General features: G+C 32.4%; 1 protein-coding gene across 1 annotated transcript in view; it reads right to left on the minus strand.

Moving 5' to 3' along the window:
* LOC129960001 (uncharacterized) overlaps positions 1–22,094 on the minus strand; it is a 135,578-nt gene that overhangs the window by 92,315 nt on the left and 21,169 nt on the right. Inside the window, exon 3 of the mRNA XM_056072980.1 lies at positions 21,945–22,019. Coding sequence (XP_055928955.1) covers positions 21,945–22,019 — 75 coding nt within the window. The remainder of the gene's footprint in view (positions 1–21,944; positions 22,020–22,094) is intronic.

The following is a 22,094-nucleotide window of genomic DNA, read 5'->3' on the forward strand; positions in this document are numbered from 1 at the left end:
AAAAATTTGAAAAATCTTTTGCAGAGTTTCTACATTGACACTGACGACAATAAAGGCCAAATAGATCACTTCATTGCCAGTTCTAAAACCTTGATGGTAAAAGGTGGTTTTGATCTCAGAGAATGGGAATGGTCTGGCGACTGTGAAACTAATTCAAAGAAGGAAACTCAGATATTAGGTCTTATTTGGAATAAGGAATTAGACAAATTGAAAATTAACATGAAATTATTGGATGACATGAATAAAGTAATTAAAAGAAGTATGTTATCTACAGTACATAAAGTATTGATCCTTTTGGATTCACCGCACCATTGATGCTTTGTCCAAAAATAATGCTACAAAAGGCATGGAATTAGGCACAAATTGAGATAAAGAAATAACTGGTGAACTTCGTAAAGAGTTTCTGTTATGGTTTCAAAAACTGGAGTATTTGTCTGGCATACAAAATTATGGTTTCAAAAACTGGAGTATTTGTCTGGCATACAGAATTCTAGGTCTGTTCAAGCATCTTCAAAAGATTTATGTTGTTGCACTATTTATATATAGTTGTTGGTAGTAAAGATGCATATGCTGCCATTACATTCCTTAGACTAGAAAAGTATGATTGAATTGAGCATTTTTCCTTACAGCAAAGTCACGAGTGGCTCCTTTAAGAGGCACAACTATTCCAGAATGGAACTTCTTGCGGCCGTGATTGCAGCGATGCTAGCGAATTCCGTTGGTTCTAGGTTGGAGAAACCTTATGATGTATTACTGGAGTGATTCTACAACGGTGCTTGTTTGAATATTGAGGGAAGAAAATTGGTCCGTCTTTGTTAGGAATAGAGTTCAGGAGATTAAGAAGTTGAGAAATCCTACATCCTGCAGACATACCTGGTGATAAGAATCTAACAGACTTGCCTTCCAGAGGCTGCAAGGTGAAACATCTAGTCTCCTTAAGATGGTGGAAGGGTCCACAATGGATGAAAAATGCTTTTGAATTTCAAAACATTACGATTTCCTCAAACCATGATTGAAATAACGAAGAGATTGAAAAGGAAAAGCCTAAGACGATTTATGTATTATCAAATAATGAAGCTAGCAGTGTTGCAAACTGGTAGTATAGATTTTTTTCGAACTATGATAGAATTGTTTGTTTTGTTGCTCGTATCTTCCTTTTCAAGTAAAAGTCCAAAAATATAACTGAAAAGAAGCATGGTGAATTAATAACCATAGAATTTCAGGATCTTTTCTCCAAGAAGAAAGGAGATTGAAAACCTTGTCAAGTTTTAAAGACGAGCTTGGTGTCATCTGTTTAAAAACTAAAATTATTTATTGCAAAGACAGTGAAGATTTTTTTAGAACTATTTTTCTTCCACTGAAGCATGAAGTGTTAAAATGTTAATCTATAATGCTTATGTTAATAATTGCTATGCAGGTGTCCAGATACTGTTGAATGTTCTTAGAGAAAAGTATTCGATTCTAATCGGAAGAAAAATAATAAAACACGGTAGCCAACTGCATCGCATGTAAAAGATGAAGTTCAAAGAATTCAGAATTTATAAATCCTCCCCTTCTAGAAAATAGAGTAAAAGAAGCGCGGTGTTCCAGGTAACTGGTTTTGATATGGCTGGACCTCTATTTCTTAAAGGTTCCTAGGTTTTAATTTTTATTTCTGCTCGGTATACTGCATTTCATTTAGAGTATGTTACTGTTGCATCAAAAGATGTTTTCGTAATGGCATTTAGTAAATTTGTAGCTTACAGAGGAAGATGTACTATTGTGTGCTGCGATAATGGTTCCGATTATGTTGGAGCAACTAGTTATTTAAAACAACTAGACTGGAGTCATATACAAAAACATAGAGCTGCCAACTTGATTGAATGGAAATTTAATCCTCCAACTGCTGCTTGGTAGAGCAGATGGTGGGAAGGATTAATTAAAATTTTAAAGTATCTTTTGAAAAAAGTGTCGGGACAGGCACATCTTAATTATGAGGAAATGATAACGGTTTTGGCAGATTGCAATTGGGTAATCAACTCAAGACTTCCCACTTACATTTGCAAAGAAGTAACTATAAAATCAATTTCTCCATCAATGTTCATGAATGCAATCTTATTGATATAGATACTGTCGAGAAAAATTCTGTGAGCAAGAGACTGAAATACAAACAAGAAAAACTTAAGAAATCGTTTCAGTTCGGAGTATCTAGGTGCGGTCATTCAACAGAAAAAAAAAAATCAAGAAAATGTACTGTTACTGTTTTTGAAATTGTTACAGTAGGAGCAAATAAGTGGAGAATTGTCTGGCTTGTAGGTCGTATCACTGAAATCATACCAGGTAAAGACGGACATGTACGTCTTGTTAAGAGTGCAAACTTCACAGCAGAATTTCCGGCATCCAATTGAAACAATATATCCATTAGAGTTAACATCCTCTGATAACTTGTCTGCTCCGATGATTTGAAAAAGTCAAATGACATCTCGAAAACTTGGGATAGTACTTCTGGCAATGAGATGAAATTTGTAGATACGGAAGAATTAAATTGCCAGAGAAATTAAACTTGCTATTTACTTGGCTTAATTGGACATTTCTGCATTTATTTTCATTTTTATATTTAAATTGTAATTGTTATTCCATTATAACTGATACATGAGTGCTGTTTGTGAATTTCCTCTTATGTTATATATATGTACAAGGATAAAACTTTTTTTTTTTTTTTCCAGATATGAGTGGCTAACCTGTTTGCATGGGTTAATTGAATATTTTTTTTTACATTCATTATCATTCTTATTTTTACATATAAGTTTAACTGAAAATTTGTACAATGTTGCAATCAATTGAATCTCTTAATTGTGTTTAACTAGTAGTTTTATGTTTTGATTATTATTTATAAGCAAAAGGTGGGAGGATGTTTAAAACGTATTAATATTTTTATTGATTTTTAAAATGGCAACATTATTTAAGAAATGTTTTTTGTTGTCTTATTTTACTGATAGCAACTTTTAGTTCAATCCCAAGATGAAATAAATCAGGTTGAATGTATTTCCCGGTGGGATATTGTTTTTCTTTTTTTAATTTAGAAAACGAAAAGGAACTGTGATTTTCGTTATCCAGGTTTCATAATCATAGCCAATCAGAATTATCTATTGACATCATGAATAATTAGGTTTAGCGACATGTCTTTAACAACTGTATGCAAGTGCATTAACTTTTATGTACAAAAAAAGAATAACTGCAAAGAGTAATTTTTTCCCCCTAATGTTTTGTTTATTTACGTGTTTTTAATGGCACGTGAAATAATCATTTTTGTAGCAATAATGAGCCAACACTTAATCCCACTACCCAACACAATTCAACGAAGCAATGATATTACTCTGAAATTCATTACAACAAATTTCATTGTTACAAACTGTAGCTAATTTTTCAAAAATTATTAAAACTAAAGAAAAAACGCATTCATTCAAACCAAGATATCACTAAAAAGCTACTCTCTGCAACTTTTTTAAGACAGCGTAATAATAAATTTTGTACCATAATATACCAACATGGCAGAAACAAACTGTTTATTTTTTAATTAAAATTTAATTGCAATTTTGAAAACGCATTCTTAGTGAGTCCTTAAAACACAAGAAACTTCTTGCCAAAGTTCATGTTCCTAACTCAAATGGTTTATGCTGCAAATTCCTGTCAGTCAGGACAAACCTTTACCTAAACTTGTATAAAAAGATTTCATTTCAAATTCGATATGACCATAAAAAAAGGAAATGCAAAAATTGTTAAAAAAATTATAGAATCAAAACCCTGCAGAATAAGTCCGAAGAAACTTTTTTTTTTATTCAAGATTTTTATATAATAGATCCAGCAGAATTTTTTAATAAAAGATAAAATTACACAAGATTGACCTAACAAATGATTATCAGATGGCTGTGTACATTCAAAAAACCGCGAGACATCACAATTATTGAAAATTTGTGGCTTCACGTTGAAATTCCTTCATACTGGACGTTACACAATTGACTAATGTAACTGCACACCATAATCAATTACAATTCAATATAATACATTAAAATCCTTTTAATAGGGCATTCAATAGATTAGTGGGAAAACAACATATTAATGAATACAATGATCACATGTGTAACGTAATTGATAGGCTTCATTGTGAGTATCCTCCCACATTCGATATACCTGTCTGGTGTATCAAATTTCAACTTGCTTTATTCTTATTTTCCATTGACAAGACTAATCTGTGTATTTCTCTTAAACACTAAACCTACTGTTAGTAGTCAAATGACCACTTTTCAATGGTTGTTCCAATATATTGGTGAAATTACAGTAGGTTTAGGGAAAAGAATACATAAAAGGTTAAATGTACATTTATTAGGCATAACTAAAATAAATTCCTCACCATCCAAAACATTAAAAATTTAAATTTAAATATTTGTCAAACTGCAAAAAGTATAACAGCACATATTTCATACTGCTCCTTTGGGATAACCATTTCAATGTTTCAATAAATGGCACTGAACATTGTTGAAGAAAGAAGGAATGGGGGAAACATCATTAAGAGTTATTTTAATATACATTGATCCCCAGGATCAGTTTATCATGGGTTCCTTCTCTGAATTCATCCCTTTTGTTCGTTTCTTTTCTTGGTCATGCAGTAAATAAACTCTTACAACCATGCTTTCGATTTATTATATTCATTGTTTCAAAGATGAAGATTTCCAAGCACTTCTCAAAAACATTAAAGTGCTTAAAAATGGTTTTTAAATTTCCTGACACTACACACTCTGTTACAGAAGAATAAAAAATTTTAATTCTTCAGAATTATAATTTTTCAAACCATTGCCAGAATATATAAACAAAAAAAACTATTAAAAAAGGTCATTTGCAATTGTTTTATTCAGGCTCGCACATATAATGCAAAGATGAAAAATCTACATAATATAATTACCCGCTTCTAATTGTTTGCAGTTTTTAAGAAGAATCATAAGCAATGATGAATGAAAGAATTATAAATGACAGTTAATTTTCATATTTAAAAACTTATATGATATGCCAGATAAAATCTCGGAAATATTTAAAACACACAAGTTGCAGAACTAATGCTACCATAACATTTGATTCAACCTTACCATTAACTTTATGAAAATGGGCTTAAAACATTGAACTTTGGAAATGTGTATCCAAAATTATACTATAAAACACAAAATTAAGAAAACTTAAAAGCAACAAGTAAATACTTTTTCTACTTCTTAAGTTCTAAAGTAGAAATGGTAAATTCTGCAAATGATACACTAAGTGTAAAAAGAAGCCGAATTTTAACCAAGTGCTCTGTCGTATGTTTCAAACAATATTTATTTTCTAAATGACAGAACCTTTTCTTTACATGTACCATTTACACACATCTTTTTCCAAAAGCAAGTCCTGAAATAGAAGTGGCAGAGGGAAATGAGGTACACACATGCCCATCGTTTTAAATTTTAAATATTTAATAACTTCCAGGTGAGCACAAGTGCCACACCAAATATTCAGCTGATATTCAATTTTAGCACAAGTATTTTGCAGCACTTTAGCAGGTATTTCTTAAGAAATTCATCATGTTAGATCATCTGTTATAAACTTTTTTTTTATGACTTAAAATCTTTTTTTAGATGGCTAGATTTAATTTTTTTTTCTCCTTTTAATCAGATGCACTGTTTACATTTTCTATGCAAATTTCATGGCTGCGATGTCATGGCCAATCAGGACCATTTCACCGCATTATATATAAGTAGAAGTAACCTTTAGCAACAGCAATAGTGGGTGAAGCAATGAATAATGTTATTTTTTTAATTTCTTTGTTATTATTATTTTTTAATTATTTTGTTATTTTTTACTTATTTCAAGTAAAAATAAAAATTATTTTATGGCAGATGACTTAGTCATTTTTGAACAAACACGGAATCCTACCTTCCAACAAGTAAGTGGTAGCAGAGCATAGTTATTGCTGTAAAAGAATTCTGCCATTTTTTTAAAACTTCTTTTTGCTGAAAAATTATGACTTCAACCTAGAGCTGGAATTTTGAAAAATGTTGACAACTACAAAGAATGGCGTTTCAACATAAGAATGTACTTGCTCAACTTGGGACTAATAGAATTCGTGGATAAAAAAGATCCTGTTTTGGATACTAATGCTACAAAAACAGAACAGAAATTTGAGCTAAGAACAAAATCTCTCTCCACTATTTGCTTGATCTTACAGGAAAACATAAAAAATATAGTTTATAATATAGACTCGCCTACTGTAGCTTTGCAAGAAATAGAAAATGCGTTTGAACCTAGGAGCAGAGCAAGAATTGGAGCTCTCGGGACTAAGTTTTTAAACATTAGTTTTCTCCCATCGAACTTAATGAGCAGTTACCTATGAAAAGTTTCTCAAGCCATCAAAGAAATTTAAAATGCTGAAAAAATTATACCAGATGATGAAGTAGCCTACCAAATGCGCACCAATTTACCAAGAAACTATGACAACATCGTTATGCAGTTACATCAACTAGAAGATCAAAACTTCACGTCAACAAATGTTCGACAGTCACTACTAACAAAATATGATAGAGTTCTAGTTCGTGAGATATCCGATACATGGTCTAAGGACTGTTGAAAATTCAAGAACTTTAAGAAACCTACCCATCAGCAACGAAAACCACCTTACAAACAAAGTGGACATACCAATCGGCAGCACTTTATGCATCTGCATATTGGACTCAATCCTCAAACATCAAATTTAATATTGATTCAACCGCTACAGAACATTTTGCTAATGATCTTAATTTATTTTCAAATTTCCAGAAAATGGAAGCCAGTTCAAGAATTGCAGAGGGGACCTTGGTATAGGTGAAGTAAAGTTAGAAATTATTAATAAATCTGGTAAAGTTTCTCTCTTACTTAAAGATGTATTGAATGTGCCACAAATGATGTGAAATTTAATTTCATTAAGAAAAATTGATTTGGCACGTTATAGCATTTTTGTAAAGAATTCTAAAATTATAAAAAGTCCTAAAAATAAGACTTTTTTTAAAAAAAACTTTTTCATTCATTGATAAATTCTTTGTGATAAATGCCAATGTATTAAAGATGCAAAATAATGCTGCTTATATTTCAGATAAACATGACCAAATCTAGTATGGTATAAATTAAGGTCATTTAAATATGCAAAGTTTAAAAGATTTTTCAAAAAGTAATAAAGTTTATGGACTTGAAAATTAAAAAGGCAAAATTGATAAGTGTGACATTTCTTCTTTAACTAAAAGTAATAGGGCATCATTTCCTAATGCTGATAAAATTAGAAATTCAAACGTATTAGAACATATTCATCCCCAGTTAAATCTTTAGGTGGTGCGGAATATTTCTTTAGTATTATTGATGAGTATTCTAATTATACAGCGGTATATTTTTTAAAACATAAAAATGAAGCATTTAAGTATTTTAAAATATATAAACAAGCAATGGGGCAATTAACTAATAGAAAAATTAAAAGGATTAAATTGGATAATGGTTTAGAATTATGTGCAGATTACTTTGAAAAATATTTCATAAAGGAAGGTATTAAGATCGAACATACTAATACTTATTCACCAGAGATGAATGGTGTCAGAGAGCAATTTAATCGAACAATAACTGAAAGGCTTAGAGCTCTTTTGCACAAAAGTAAACTTCCAAGAAAATTATTGGATGGAACATGTAAATTATCTTAGAAATAGTTTTCCTCATAAAGCTTTAAATGGAGAGGCTCCATTAGATGCTTGGAGAGAAGAAATTTTCTGTTGACATCTTAAAAAATAGGATGTACAGCCTAGGCTTCTGTACCAAAACGTCATAGAAATAACCTATAATAATAGGCTATACACTAAATACTTCAGGATATAGAATTTTCTTTCCTGACAGAAGAGTGATTGAAACTAAACAGCTATAGTTTAACGAATCTAATTTAGGAACAGATCCTAGTATCCAAATGAAAAACACTAAATTTATGATGAATAATTCTTTTTCAGATTTCTGGGTGTAGAATTTGAAACGAAAGATGGAAAATTTTTAATGCATCAGAAAAATTATATAAATAAAATGAGAGAAGTTTTTGGTAATATTCCAAATTGTGAAACTTTGATTCCCTTAAATCCAGGTATTGCAATCTATGATAATAAAGAACATGACGTGTTAATTGTACCATATAGAAACTAAATAGTATTTTTTTTAAAGCGTCTATTACAAGACCAGATATTATATTTGCTGTGAGCATTTTGTCTCAATTTAATAATAATCCATCAAATGTTCACTGGAATCTACTGTGTCAAGTATTTTAATATGTTCTGAATACTTCTAACTAAGCAATTGACTTAAGTAAATCTATAAATTTTACTTTAACAGAGAAAGTATACTGATTTCAGCTGAGCAGCTGATAAAATAGATCGCAGATCTGTTAGTGGTTATATTATATTTTTAGGAGATGTTTCTGTTACCTGGTCTACTTCAAAACAAAAATGTACAAATATCAAGTATGGAAGTTAAACATATAGCTTAACACAGAATATAGGAAGCATAGATTAAAAAGCTGCTGATTTTTAGAACTGTCTGAAATTAAAAAATATTTTGTGATAATCAAAGTGCTATATGTTATTCTAAAAATTTAATGGAAAATCAACGTACTACACATACTAATATTCGCTTTTTTTAAAAAGAAAAATTAGATGCTAAAGAATTTGACTTGTATGTTGTAGCTAAGAAAAATGTTGCAGATATCATGATAAAAGCATTGTTGCGTGATAAATACAAATTTTATTGCAATTGGTTATTTTATAAAATAAATGAGTAACATTGTATGTTAAGTCATGAAAAATGAGGGACTTTTATCTGGTATAAACTTTTTCATGACTTAAAATCATTTTATTTTATTTATTTATTTATTTTTGCCATCTAATTAGATGTGCTTCTTGTTAATATTTTCTAAGTAAATTTCATGGCTGTGATGTTGTTGTGATCGTAGCGCCATCTTTCATTCATGTTATTCTAAAGCGCTACCTATCTACTTTCCCTAATACATACAATCTATGTTAATACTTCCTTGGGGAATCCCCGTTCTATGTATACGTGCGCTAAGCAGTGATGTTCCGATAGTTTTTAGCGAAATAAAGAGTTTATTTTTCTAATAGCGATGAAGTGCTTTATACAACATTCTACATGAACATCACCACAATGGTGACCTTGAAAAGAGATCACGTATAAATAAACTTCAAAACTTTCAACGCCTGCCATTGCTGTACTGAGCTGCTTCCGTTTCAAGTTCTCCAACATGGAAGATAATTCTGCCGTGAAGATGCCTCCATTTAATTTTGGAGACCCTCAACTTTGGTTTATAATGGCAGAGGCAACATTTCAGCTTCCAGTTTCGAAACCGATAACTGCCAGTGCAACCGAATACAACTATTGTGTAGCTAACCTTTCTTCTGAAGCAGCAGCTATAGTTCGCGATGTCATCACTTGTCCTGACAAAGACTATTCTTACAAGCAATTGAAAGAGGAACTTGTAAAAAGATGCGGTGAATCGAAATCTCAAGAAATTAGATGTCCTCTTGCCGGCGAACAGTTAGGTGACCGAAAGTCGACTGATTTACTACGAGTTATGCAAAGGCGTGCCGAAAACCATCAAATTTCGGATACTCTTCTTCTGGAGTTATTTTTACAACAACTGCCCAAAACCGTCCAGTCTATACTTCTAGCAATTAGTCCTCTAAATGCCACTAAAGCTGCGGAAATTGCGGATAGAATCATGCAAGTTACGCCACCCGAGGTAAGCAACATTTCAAGCTCTAATTCCTGTGCAAATGTAAATAATGCCTCTCAGTCAGAACTTCTTGAAGAAATTAAAGCACTTCGCGAAGAGGTTGCTTCTTTATGCCGACCAAGAAGTGCCAGTCGCGGACCGAGAAATAATTCTCGTAAACGAACTGACTTTCGCTTTCGACAGCGTAGCTCCTCTCAGTCGAATGGTGTTTGTTGGTATCATCGGAAGTCGACTCCAAAGCGCATAAATGCATTCCACCTTGCAATTATCAGCCAAACCACAATGGCAAGGAGTAGCGGCGACATACGCCTCGCCCAGTAGTTCTCGTCGCCTTTTTGTTCGCGATAGAAAATCAAATGTAAATTTTCTCGTTGACACTGGCAGTGATTGTAGTTTGATTCCTGCAACTAGAAACGATAAACTGTGTATTTCGATTCAAAAATTCTTTGCAGCAAATGGTTCTATCATAAATGTTTATAAACAAAAGTTATTATCTTTAGGTTTAAGAATACAATTTGTTTATCCTTTTTATGTTTGCGATATTAAAACTGCAATTATTGGTGCAGATTTTCTACATTATTTTAATTTGCAACCTGATTTAAGAAATCGTCGTTTAAATGTTATGTGTACACATATAAATGCTTATGCTATTCTTAATAATACTCATGTTCATTCTGTAAAATCTGTATTTTGTAATGAGGATTTTCAAAGTTATTGAATGATTTTCCTAATATTGTTAAAGCTCCATATGCAAACTAAACTGTAAAACATTCTGTTATGCATCATATTGAAACTTTTGGTTCTCTTGTTTATGCAAAACCTCGTCGGCTAGCACCTGATCGCTTAAAAATCGCTAAAATGGAATTTCAGCATATGTTGGATTTAGGCCATATACGGCCATCCAACAGCAATTATGCCTCTCCTCTACATATGGTTCCGAAAAAAGGAAGTGACGATTGGCGTCCTGTTGGTGATTTTAGAGCTCTTAATGCTCAGACCAAAAAGGACAAATATCCTATTCCTAGTGTTTTGGATTTTACTAGCGAACTTCATGGAACCACAATTTTTTTCTCATATTGATTTAGTAAAAGCTTTTCATCAAATTCCGATTGCTCCCGAGGACGTTCATAAAACAGTTATTTGTACTCCGTTCGGACTCTGAGAGCACTCGGATGCAGTTCGGTTTGTGCAATGCATCAAGTACCTTTCAGAGATTTATTGATGAAGTTACTAGAGATTTAGATGGTGTGTATGTTTTTATTGACGATTTATTAATTGCTTGAAAATCAATCGAAGAGCATAGACAACATCTCAGAGCTCTCTTTTCAAAATTAGACCATTATGGACTTACAATTAAATCTTTTAAGTGTACATTTGGTGTTCCTACCCTAGATTTTTTTAGGATTTAAAGTTTCCAAAGAAGTTATTTCTCCCATTCCTGATCGAGTTAGTGCAATTCAAGAATTCCCACGACCCACCACCATTACTCAACTTCGTAGATTTTTGGGTATGTTTAATTTTTACCGCAGATTTCTTCCCAAGGCAACTCACATATTATCACCTTTGATTAAATTTCTTGAAGGCCATACTAAGAAAAAGAAATCACCACGGCCAGCAAAAAAATCTGAAACTACTCTGCAATGGTCTGAGGAAGCTGACAAGGCATTTTCTAATGCTAAGAAAGCTCTTGCCGAAGCTACCCTACTCAAACATCCGATTCCTGGAGCTCCTTTAAGTCTGTGGATTGATGCATCCTTATTTGCTATTGGAAGCTCTTTAAATCAACTTTCAAATGGAATTTGGGAACCCATTGCATTTTTCTCAATAAAACTTTTGTAGCGATCGTTCTAATTCTCTCGGAGAATGCGCGCCAAAGTTTGATGTGCGTTTCATCTCCATTAATCATAAAATGGCCTTGAATGCGCAGAATGACCCAGTTTCCCGCCTCTCGGTGAGCGCAGAGAAACATAACCAGAGTAGCTCCGAGGGACAGAGCGTGCGATGTTGTTGTGTGTCTAATAAAGATATATTTTTGATATAACCGAAGAGTGATTGCTTCCAAACCCTTACATGGAGTCAGATCACGATAAATAACATTAGGGATTAATCAATCCTCCTCACTTTCTAAAAGTCAAACTAATTGGTCAACATACGACAGAGAACTTACTATTTAGTCTTTCATAAAAAAAATTTCGACACATGCTTGAAGGTAGGGAATTTTCAATCTATACTGATCAAAGACCCCTTACTGAAGCCTTTAAGCAAAAGCCGGATAAATGCTCAAATCGTCAATTGAGACATTTAGACTTCATATCCCAATTTTCTACCGATATTCGTTATTTCAAGGGTACAGAGAACATTGTTGCAGATGCATTGTCTCGCATTGAAATCAATTCAATTTTAAAGAAAAATTTAAATTTTCATGACATCTCGCTTGCACAGTTAAATGATTCTGAACTTAAAGAATATCTGAAGTCTTCAAATTGTAAAATAGAAAAGCAATATTTTCCCTTAGAGGATGTAACCTTGTATTGTGACTTATCTACTAATTCACCTCGTCCGTACATCCCAAATTCTTTTCGCTCAATAGTTTTTCAAAATATTCACAATCTTTCTCATCCTGGCATTCGAGCAACAAGAAAGCTGATTACTAAACGTTATTTTTGGCCAAACACGAATTCATTTATTAAAAATTCTGTTCAATCTTGTCATAATTGCCAACGTTCTGAAATTCAAAAACATACAAAATCTCCTAAAGGCACTTTCGCTTTGCCAGATGCTCGATTTGCCCATATAAATATCGATTTCATAGGACCACTTCCACCATCTGATGGTTATAAATATTGTATGACAATAGTTGACCGATTTATCAGATGGCCGGAAGCTATTCCTACTTCAGATATAACTGCTGAAACAACATGTAAAGCCGTAATTCATAATTGGATATCTCGTTTCAGTTGTCTAGTAACTATAACTACAAATCAAGGTAAAAATTTTGATTCACATTTAGACATTTGAATAATACTTTGGGTACAAATCGAATCCGCACAATGTCCTACCATCCCCAATCCAATGGACTTGTAGAACGTTTCCACAGGGATCTTAAGAGTTCTATTATAGCCCATTGTCAACCAAACTGGAATGAAACTGTTCCAATAGTTTTACTCGGAATTCGATCTGCAATTAAACCGGACATAAATGCCACATGTGCTGAATTAGTCCTTGGTACAACCCTCAGATTGCCTTCTGACATTTTAACCTCAAAAGTAGATCTATCAATACCAACAGATACTTATGTATCAAAATTCAAAGCACTAATGTAATCTATAAATCCTATCTCTACATCTAGACACGCGGTTAAGCCTATTTATATTCATCCATTTTAAGTACTTGCTCTCATGTATTTTTGAGAGTGGACAGTGTTAAACCTCCTCTTTCACCTCCTTACATTAGTCCACACCCTGTAATCAGCAGGAAAGATAAAACTTTTGTATTAAAAATTAATAATAAAAATGTCACAGTTTCCATAGACCGTGTTAAACCTGCATATATGTTGACAGGATCTAGTGACTCGTTAACTTCTATACCTGGATCTATTCATAAAACTCAAGCTGAACTTTCTACTAAAAATGAACAATTGCCAACAAAACCAACTACCACTCGTAGTGGACGTCATGTCCATTTTCCAACGAGATTAATTACTGAGATATAAATTGTGTATATTATATATATATAATTGTAACTAATTTTATATATTTCATATATTATTGCATCTATTTACATCAATTTCTATTTACCACTTGAAACCATTATCCTATATTATACTTATTGTATTATGTGATGTTTTAATTTTATGCGTGTATATCTATCTATCTTGTATGTTTATCACCAATGTATATTTATCTTGTATTATCACATTTTGTCGTTCTCCTTGTTCACTAGGGGGATACTCATGTAGTGATCGTAGCGCCATCTTTCATTCATGTTATTCTAAAGCGCTACCTATCTACTTTCCCTAATACAATCGATGTTAATACTTCCCCCGGGGAATCCCCGTTCTATGTATACGTGCGCTAAGCAGTGATGTTCCGATAGTTGTTAGTGAAATAAAGAGTTTAATTTTCTAATAGCGATGAAGTGCTTTATACAACATTCTACATGAACATCGCCACAATGTCATAGAAAATCAGGTTTGATCACATTGTATATAAGTAGAATGTGAACTTTTAGCAACAACAGTAGTAGTAGATGAAGCAATGAATAATGTTATTTTATTTTACTAGCTTATTTAAAGTTGAAATAAAAATTTTATGGCAGATGACTCAGTCATTTTTCAGCAGACACTGAATACCTCCATCCAACATCATCCATTTCCGGAAAAGGAGTTGCATCCTTAACATAACCCCAAAAGAAAAAGCCAAGGGATGAATGTCGCAAAATGAAAGGCTCGGATTGATAATTTTTTTGTTTTGTTTCTTAAGTAATCCTCCACTGCTTTTGCATGTGTGTCTGTATTTTTGAGGGCTCATTTTCATTTCTGGTTTTGGTTTGCAATTCTTGCAACTGTATTTTAAATAAGGTTACTTGCTTAGTTAGCAAAAGATGTTAGAAAAACATTTATGTATATATTTCAACAGCAGTGGTTTTATGACAAGAAGATATCTATATTACTAAATCTGATAATACATGGAAAAAAGTAATTATCTTAGTTGTGTATTTTTCGGGGAGAGATGTTAGTACCTGTAATGAAGTTAATTGCGGCCGATTGTTATAATAAACAATATAACTTGATCACTTATATATTTCACATGACTTTCTCTTATTTTATGCCTTAATATATTTAATTTATATAAATATTTTCCTTCACATAACTATATTATTTTACTGCAGAATAAACTGGTTTTAATCTTTAGCACTTTTGATTTAACAGGATGGCCATCATTTCTGCTGTTTAAATTTCCCTGACTTTTTCATGTTTAATTCCTTGGCTTTTTTTAGATACATATAAATAATATTCCCAAAATAATGTTGCTTTATTTTCTTTATCTTATTTACAGCACAATATTTTCTTAACTATGTGAAACTTTTTTTTTTCCCCTATTAGCTTTTTAACTAAAATCAATGTAAAATAACATTTAATACTCAAAAAATAAAAACAAAATCATTTTTCTTACTGAATTTCCAGACAAGCTTCAATTTTGTAAAACACTCCCCTCCACTCTATTTTCTTCCCCTTTGCAAATCCATTAACCAACATTAGAAGATGCATGCCTCTCTAGATTTGTAGCCAACTAGTCATATCTCAGAACTGTTTACCAGATTTACTCACAAAAGATGCAGTACAAATACACATGCACATTCGCAGAGAACTTAAGAATACGATTCCTTCCAGTGAGTTCTTGCCTATCCCTACTGTTCACCAACATACACTCATTTAAAAATACAAATTGTAATCACTGCATCAAAAAAATATATGTATTCAATGATATTAAAATTGCATTAAATTTTAGCCCAAATATAATAAAAAAAATCTACATTCTGGTTGAATGCTTTACCTACAATATGCAGAAAAAAAAATTAGTCCATATCACCATATATATATTTTTTTTCTTCCCAGCACAAAAAGAAAAGTGTTTTAGAGGTATAAATTCCAAAAAAGATAGCATGAATGAATTTTGTAAACTGTCGAATGTTCACTTTTTTTCTTTTTGAAATCTCTTAAAGAAAATTAAAAGAAAAATGTGTACCTATAATATGTCAGACAAATTAATTTCTTGTGTTCATATTTTTAAATCATGCAGCATTTTATTGAATCTATGGGAAATTTTAAACAAAATATAAAATAAAAAAAATACAACATCCATTCCATGTTGTCTATAACATGTGTCCATATGAAGAATTAAGCAAGATCTGCATTCATAATGTTTAAAAATAATTTTTTAAAAATGTTTTAAAAACATTGGCATTTATGCCTGATATTTCAGAATTCAACAAAAAAAAAATCTCCGAGAAGTGGAAATATTAATTATTGTGAAACCTTTATTTAATTATAATAAATACTTTCAGAATTCTAATAATGGGTCAATATTTTACAATTAGTTTAATACTCAAAATTCATACTTTTGCTTTTGTACCACATGGTATAAATGAGTTGATATTCGATAATAAGCATTTCTTTTTAAATAAAGGTGAAAGGGTTGGTGATCAAAACAAATTTATATTATACATTAAATTTTTAACACATTAATATTAAATATAAATTCTTATCAAATAAATATATATAATTTTTATCACAACATTAACAATGTAAAATCATGACTCAAAGATTGATGAAGCAAAGATATTCTGAATTTTCATTATAATAAAAAACTGTTACAAGTTGTGTCAAACACTAATTTTTAAAAAGTTATTAAAACTTAAAAAAAACATTCATTCAAACAAAACTGGTATTATCGAAAAGTGGTTAACATAAAATTTTTTGTGCAATATTTCTGGTTAAGGTGGAGATATGCGAAATAAAAAAAAACGTTACACTTCTAATTAAAATTTAGCAAAATCTGTCCTAACTGTGCTAATAATCCATTAGTGACTTCCTGCCACATTTCATATTCATAACTTCAGTGGTTTACATTGTGTGTTAATGTATCAGGCAAACCATTATACAGAAAGAAATTTTACTGGAAAATCAAACATATTGTACAAGAATTGCAGGAAGAGAAACAGCAAAAACTTCTAAAAAATAAAATCTCAAGAATAAAAGATCTCTTACAACTTTTTGTTGATTCTCTTAAATATCATACTTAGTTTTTATTTTGTAAAAATCCTGCTAACATTTGGCAAGATTAGCCAAATTATACTTTTCAAAAAAATGGGAACATTTAAAAAAAATTGTGGAAAAAATTACTATTATTGAAAACTTATGGCTTTACTGATACATGCAATCAACTAACATAATTATGTACCACAATAAATTTTAATTCAATGTCATACAGTAAAATAAAACTGCTTTTTTAGGTTGTTCAAAGGATCATGTGCTAAAGAGGCTTCACAGTAATAATAGCAGCTAAATATCATACATGTAGTTCATGCATGTTTTTAGAACAGCTTCCCCCATATTTGATGTATCTATCGGGAGGCGGGGCTAGAATCTTCCAGACCAATCAGGACGTATCTGAGTGTATCTCGGGTCTTAGCAGACGGATCGTGAAAGTTCTCGAACTTTCCAGTATTATCCTTTAGTCGCCAAACTCGCCAAATGGTCGCCAAGCTCTGAGGTCATTGACGCGGCACCCGCTCAGCATGCACATTACAGATCGTACAACGGTCTCTCTTACGATGACACTAGTCGTGCTGGGAAGCAGAATTACGGGTTTATAACATTACTCTCCTCTTCAAAGACTGACGTCCCGGCAGTCCAACTTCAATCCAACAGCTGGCGTAGGCTTCCGAACGATGTGATGATAATTAGGCGACTTCCGCACTTTCGAAGATGACATCATTCACTAATTTGGCGGCGACTAAAGACCTTCTCAATGCTTTTGACTCGGACCTCTTCGTTTCGGATTGTACATCCACACTTGATTCCGCTCCTTAAAATGCAGGATGTTCCATGGAGCCAAACATTGTATCGCAGCAGAGTTCTCCGGAACGAAATCTAGACAGGCTGTTCGGTTGGTCTCTTTGAATTTCTTCCATCTAACCAACCGAATATCAGGATGGTCCAATAGTGCCTTCCGGTGTCCACTTGAAAGCCAAGGGATTCGCCTTCGTTGTCAGATCTTCCACGGGAATATTCCCGCCCATTTCCAGTTCATTCTCGTCACTCCAGAACTGTCCATAGCTCTCAGTACAGGATTCTTTGAAGAGCGCATATGCCTTTGCTGGAAGGGTTCTTCTGCGACGACGTAATTTGTCCGGATATACAGAAGATCCGTCGGTTTCTTCTTGCATCACACTCTTTTGCAAATCCGCAGCAAGGCCGGATTCTTGAGGGAAATAGAGGCCGAGACCACAAGGATCAGCGATTCCAACCACGTAGTCATCTTCTGTATCACAATGCAAGGAGACACTAAGAGGCTTGCTAAGAGGTTGTCGAGTCAACCTCTGGGATGAATCCAATCCAAACAGGTTTGCATTAATTCCTGCATTCATAGGCATCGAGCACATGTCGCCACTAACAGACCCGTCCAAACAGAGTTCATCTTCTCCATCCCCAAGTGTTTGCTCCTTCGATTCCACTTCAGGGGACTCATTCGGAGAAGCCTGTCTCAGCTCTGCCATTATTTGACAGTCTCCCTGTTCGCGCATCTCCTTATTGAACTGTTCGCGCATCTCCTTATTGAACTTTGGTTCATCCTCCGGATAGCTAAGTTCCTCCTCAGTGACACCGGTCTCCATTCGGTCTTTTCTTCTTCAACTTGGCTCTCGCCGTTTCCTTCAATTTCTTTTGTGATATGTTGGACATCTTCGATTTTGTTACCTTTATCTTCTAAAATTTCTTCCTTTAATTAATTCTTTATTTCTTCATATCATGCTTTCAATTCCTCTTGTCCTTTCTTCATCTCCGCCATCATGGCAAGTAATTCTGCGAATTTTTCATCCATTCCTCTGGTCCAAGGCATACACAGGAAAATCCAACCAATCCTACTTCTGACACCAAATGTTACAAAAATTTTTCTACAAATACCGCCAATCAATCGTAATAACGCAGCGCATTTAATCGCTATGGATCGTGAAAGTTCTCGAACTTTCCAGTATTATCTATTTAGTCGCCAAACTCGCCAAATGGTCACCATGCTCTGAGGTCATTGACGCGGCACCCGCTCAGCATGCACAAGACAGATCGTACAACGGTCTTTCTTACGATGACACTAGTCGTGCTGGGAAGCAAAATTACGGGTTTGTAACAATATAATCTGGAATGCCTCTCCAAAACTTTTCACATAATACCAGAAAATACCTTGCATGCCATTGGCGTACAATAGTTACAAAATATTAACCATAGGCACGAATAAAATATTTTTACTTACTCTGTTGTGTGATCCTTGGCAGGTGTTTTGAAAATCCCTGACATGCGGTTGAAAGTACATGAAAAGTGAATTTGGTTTTAGACACATTCTTCTTAACTGATTAAAACAAAAATTTAACTCAAAACTACACTTTTAGTCACAAAATTGCAAACAATATATTTAAGACACTGCATTTTTGAGCTATCGCGTTTACACGCTTCTGAAAATACAGCAGATGAACTTCTTACCGATTTGGCTCAAAACTTGATAGATGTTTATACTGTTAAATATGTGTACCAAATTCTATATATCTAGCTCTCTTTGTTTTGTTTTATAATGCTAACGGATATTCAAACAGCCACAAAGATAAAGAGATATTGCTCAAAACGTGATAGAAATCAGCAAATTTGGTGTAAAGACCATATACCAAATTTCATCCATCTAACTAAAGGTATTTGCGTTTTCTCAGAGACACACATTTCCGAAAATGTTTTTCAAATTCAATGAGGTTTGAAATGAGGGGATTCGTCAAAATCTCGAATCTTTCTCTATATTTCGTATATGAAAAAGTAAAAACGTAAGTTGAAGCACTTATTAAAAAAAAGTATTCATTTTTAAGCCATTGCTTCAAAATTTAACCAAACTAATGAAATGAAGAATTTCATTCAATGAACTTATTTAAAATTTCCCAAGTTTAAATAAAAGCAAAGAAAGCATTTTTCTTTATTTAATCTCAATTTTAACAGCTGCAGAATTAAGTGATTCAACGATTCGAGGAAGCAATTGTATTGCTTTGAATTTCATTACAATAACCAGCGAGAATGGTTTCTCCAAATCTTTATCGCATACTCTTTCATAAACTTGTCATGCCAGAGAGCGCCTTACATGGAACTGGCTTACAAAATCTATTAAATATTTTTTTGGCGTAAATTTAGCATTTTCACTGAATATATCTTGCCATTCTTAGCAAGTTATTTGGAGGTTAGTCCCCGACATGCAGCTAATAGTATCCGAAAATCGAATTTGTGTTTTAGACATGTTCTCAAACAAAGATTTGACACAGAGCTGCATTTCTAGTCACAAAGTCCCGTACCAGATATGATATATTTAAGTCAATGCTTTTTTTAGTTATTGCATTTGCATGTTAAGTTTCTCCTGGAAAATACGTACCAGCAGACAGTCAATTCAAGCTTCCACACTAGAGATGCTAAATCAGTGTACCGAATTTAATCTATCTAGCTTTCTTTTGTAATTACCGTGTTAAATAATATTTGAATAAACAGACTTTCTCTTAACAGATTTTACACCAAATTTGATAGAAATCTGCAAATTTGGTGTAAAGACTGTTTATCAAATTTCCATTGTGTAGGTCAATGCGTTTTTTGTGTTATCTTTGTCACAGACAGACATTCAAAAACGTGTTTTTCGAACTCAGAGGTTTAAAACGTCAAAATCTCGAGTTCACATTTTTTTGTAGATTACTATACTTCTATACCATATATATGTATAAACTGTGTCCAAAACCAATTTCTCAAAAATAACTTAAACTAAAGAAAAAAATTCATTGATTCAAAAAAAATTTTAAATTGAAAAGCTATTTTTGTAACCTTTAAAACGGCGTTAAAATAATCTTTCTGCGTTAATATGTTTTGATGTAATGATGAAAATATGTTAAAACGCTGTTTTTATTTTTTTAAATTAAACTTCGAATCAAAAGTTTGACAAATCTGTTCTTAGTTCCTTAAAATAACTCCCCAGGTTTCATGCTCTTAACTTCAATGGTGTATGTTACCCGTTGCTGAGGACAAACCTTCATATATTAAAAGAGGTGTCAAAAAAAATCTAAGAATTATAAAAAGAAAAAAAATCATTATAAAAGGATAGAATCTAAAACCAAGAAAATAATAAAAAAAAAGTTTGAAACATTTAACTTCTTAAAAAAAATTTTTTTAAGTGCCAGATTCCGTATTTCCCCTCCCCTTAGTCAAAACTAAAATTTGGCGAGATTGGTCTAACAAATAAAAAATTTCAAATGGATGGGGACATTCAAAACACCCCCCGAAAGATAAAGATCATCGAAAACTTAAGGTTTCAAGTTAAAATTCTATCATAATAGAATTTACACAATTGACTATCGTAATTACATACCGCAATTTATTACAATTCAACATAGTGCAGTTGAATACCTGCAACAAGTCGTACATGCGATTGTTCCAAAACGACATATAAATGAGAATGATGATCGGATATGTAAGCGTGTTTAGAACAACTTCTCTCATGTTCAATTTATCTTAGGTGCACCAAATTCATCTTCCTGTTTTCTTGTTTTACGCTAATTGAACCAATTTGCATATTCTTTAAAAACACATTAAAGTTTAAATACTTACTTACCAAGCACAACCTAAATACATTTTTCAACATCTAAAACGTTAAAAATTAAAGTTTAAACGTTTTTCGAATCGCAACAAGTATGACACAGTAGGTGTTTCTTACTGCCCTTTCCAGATAACCATTGTAGTAATTAATAAAAGGCAATGAACATTGCTGAAGTTAAAAGGGGCAAATAAGAAAGTAAAAAATCATTAAGCATTATCTTAATATTTGCTGGAGCCCCTGAATTCCTTGTCCGAATTCTTCCCTTTTGTTGGTTTTCTTTTTAGATACATCTGGTAAACAAACCTTTACAATCTCGATTTCGAATTATCATATTCAACTTAAGGAGAAAAAAGACAAAACGAAAAGCTTACTTCAATCTTCACGAGAAAATTAAGCACTTTATAGGGACCTTTTCTCAAAATTAAGCACTTTTTAAGGAACTTAAGGTGTTTAAAAATGGCTTTCACATTTAAGCACTCTTCATGATGCTACACCGTTATTTTGCAAGAAGCATTCATAACTTCAATCAAACATAAAACACATTGAATTTACACATCAAGCTCAAATGAAGAAGTTCTTTATGATATGAAATCACAACAAACAAGCAGCTAGATTTATAATCTTTTAAGCTACACTCTAATGCAGCGATTTTAATTTAGGCATTATATAAATCAAAAATTATTTCAAGCTGAAAATAAATACTAGTATTAGAAGTATTTTTTAATTTAAAAAAGTAATTTATAATTAATACTTACAGCTCCAGGTTTAGGGAGGACCACTTCATCAAGAGATGCAGAATTTGGTATTGTACCATAAGTTATCATATAAAGCTACAATATGCAAAGTCGTTACATTAATACATTGAACAAAAAAATATTTACAATTACAATAGTAAAATAATATTT

This window comes from Argiope bruennichi, chromosome X2, assembly GCF_947563725.1.
Source record: "Argiope bruennichi chromosome X2, qqArgBrue1.1, whole genome shotgun sequence".
Classification (NCBI taxonomy): domain Eukaryota; kingdom Metazoa; phylum Arthropoda; class Arachnida; order Araneae; family Araneidae; genus Argiope; species Argiope bruennichi.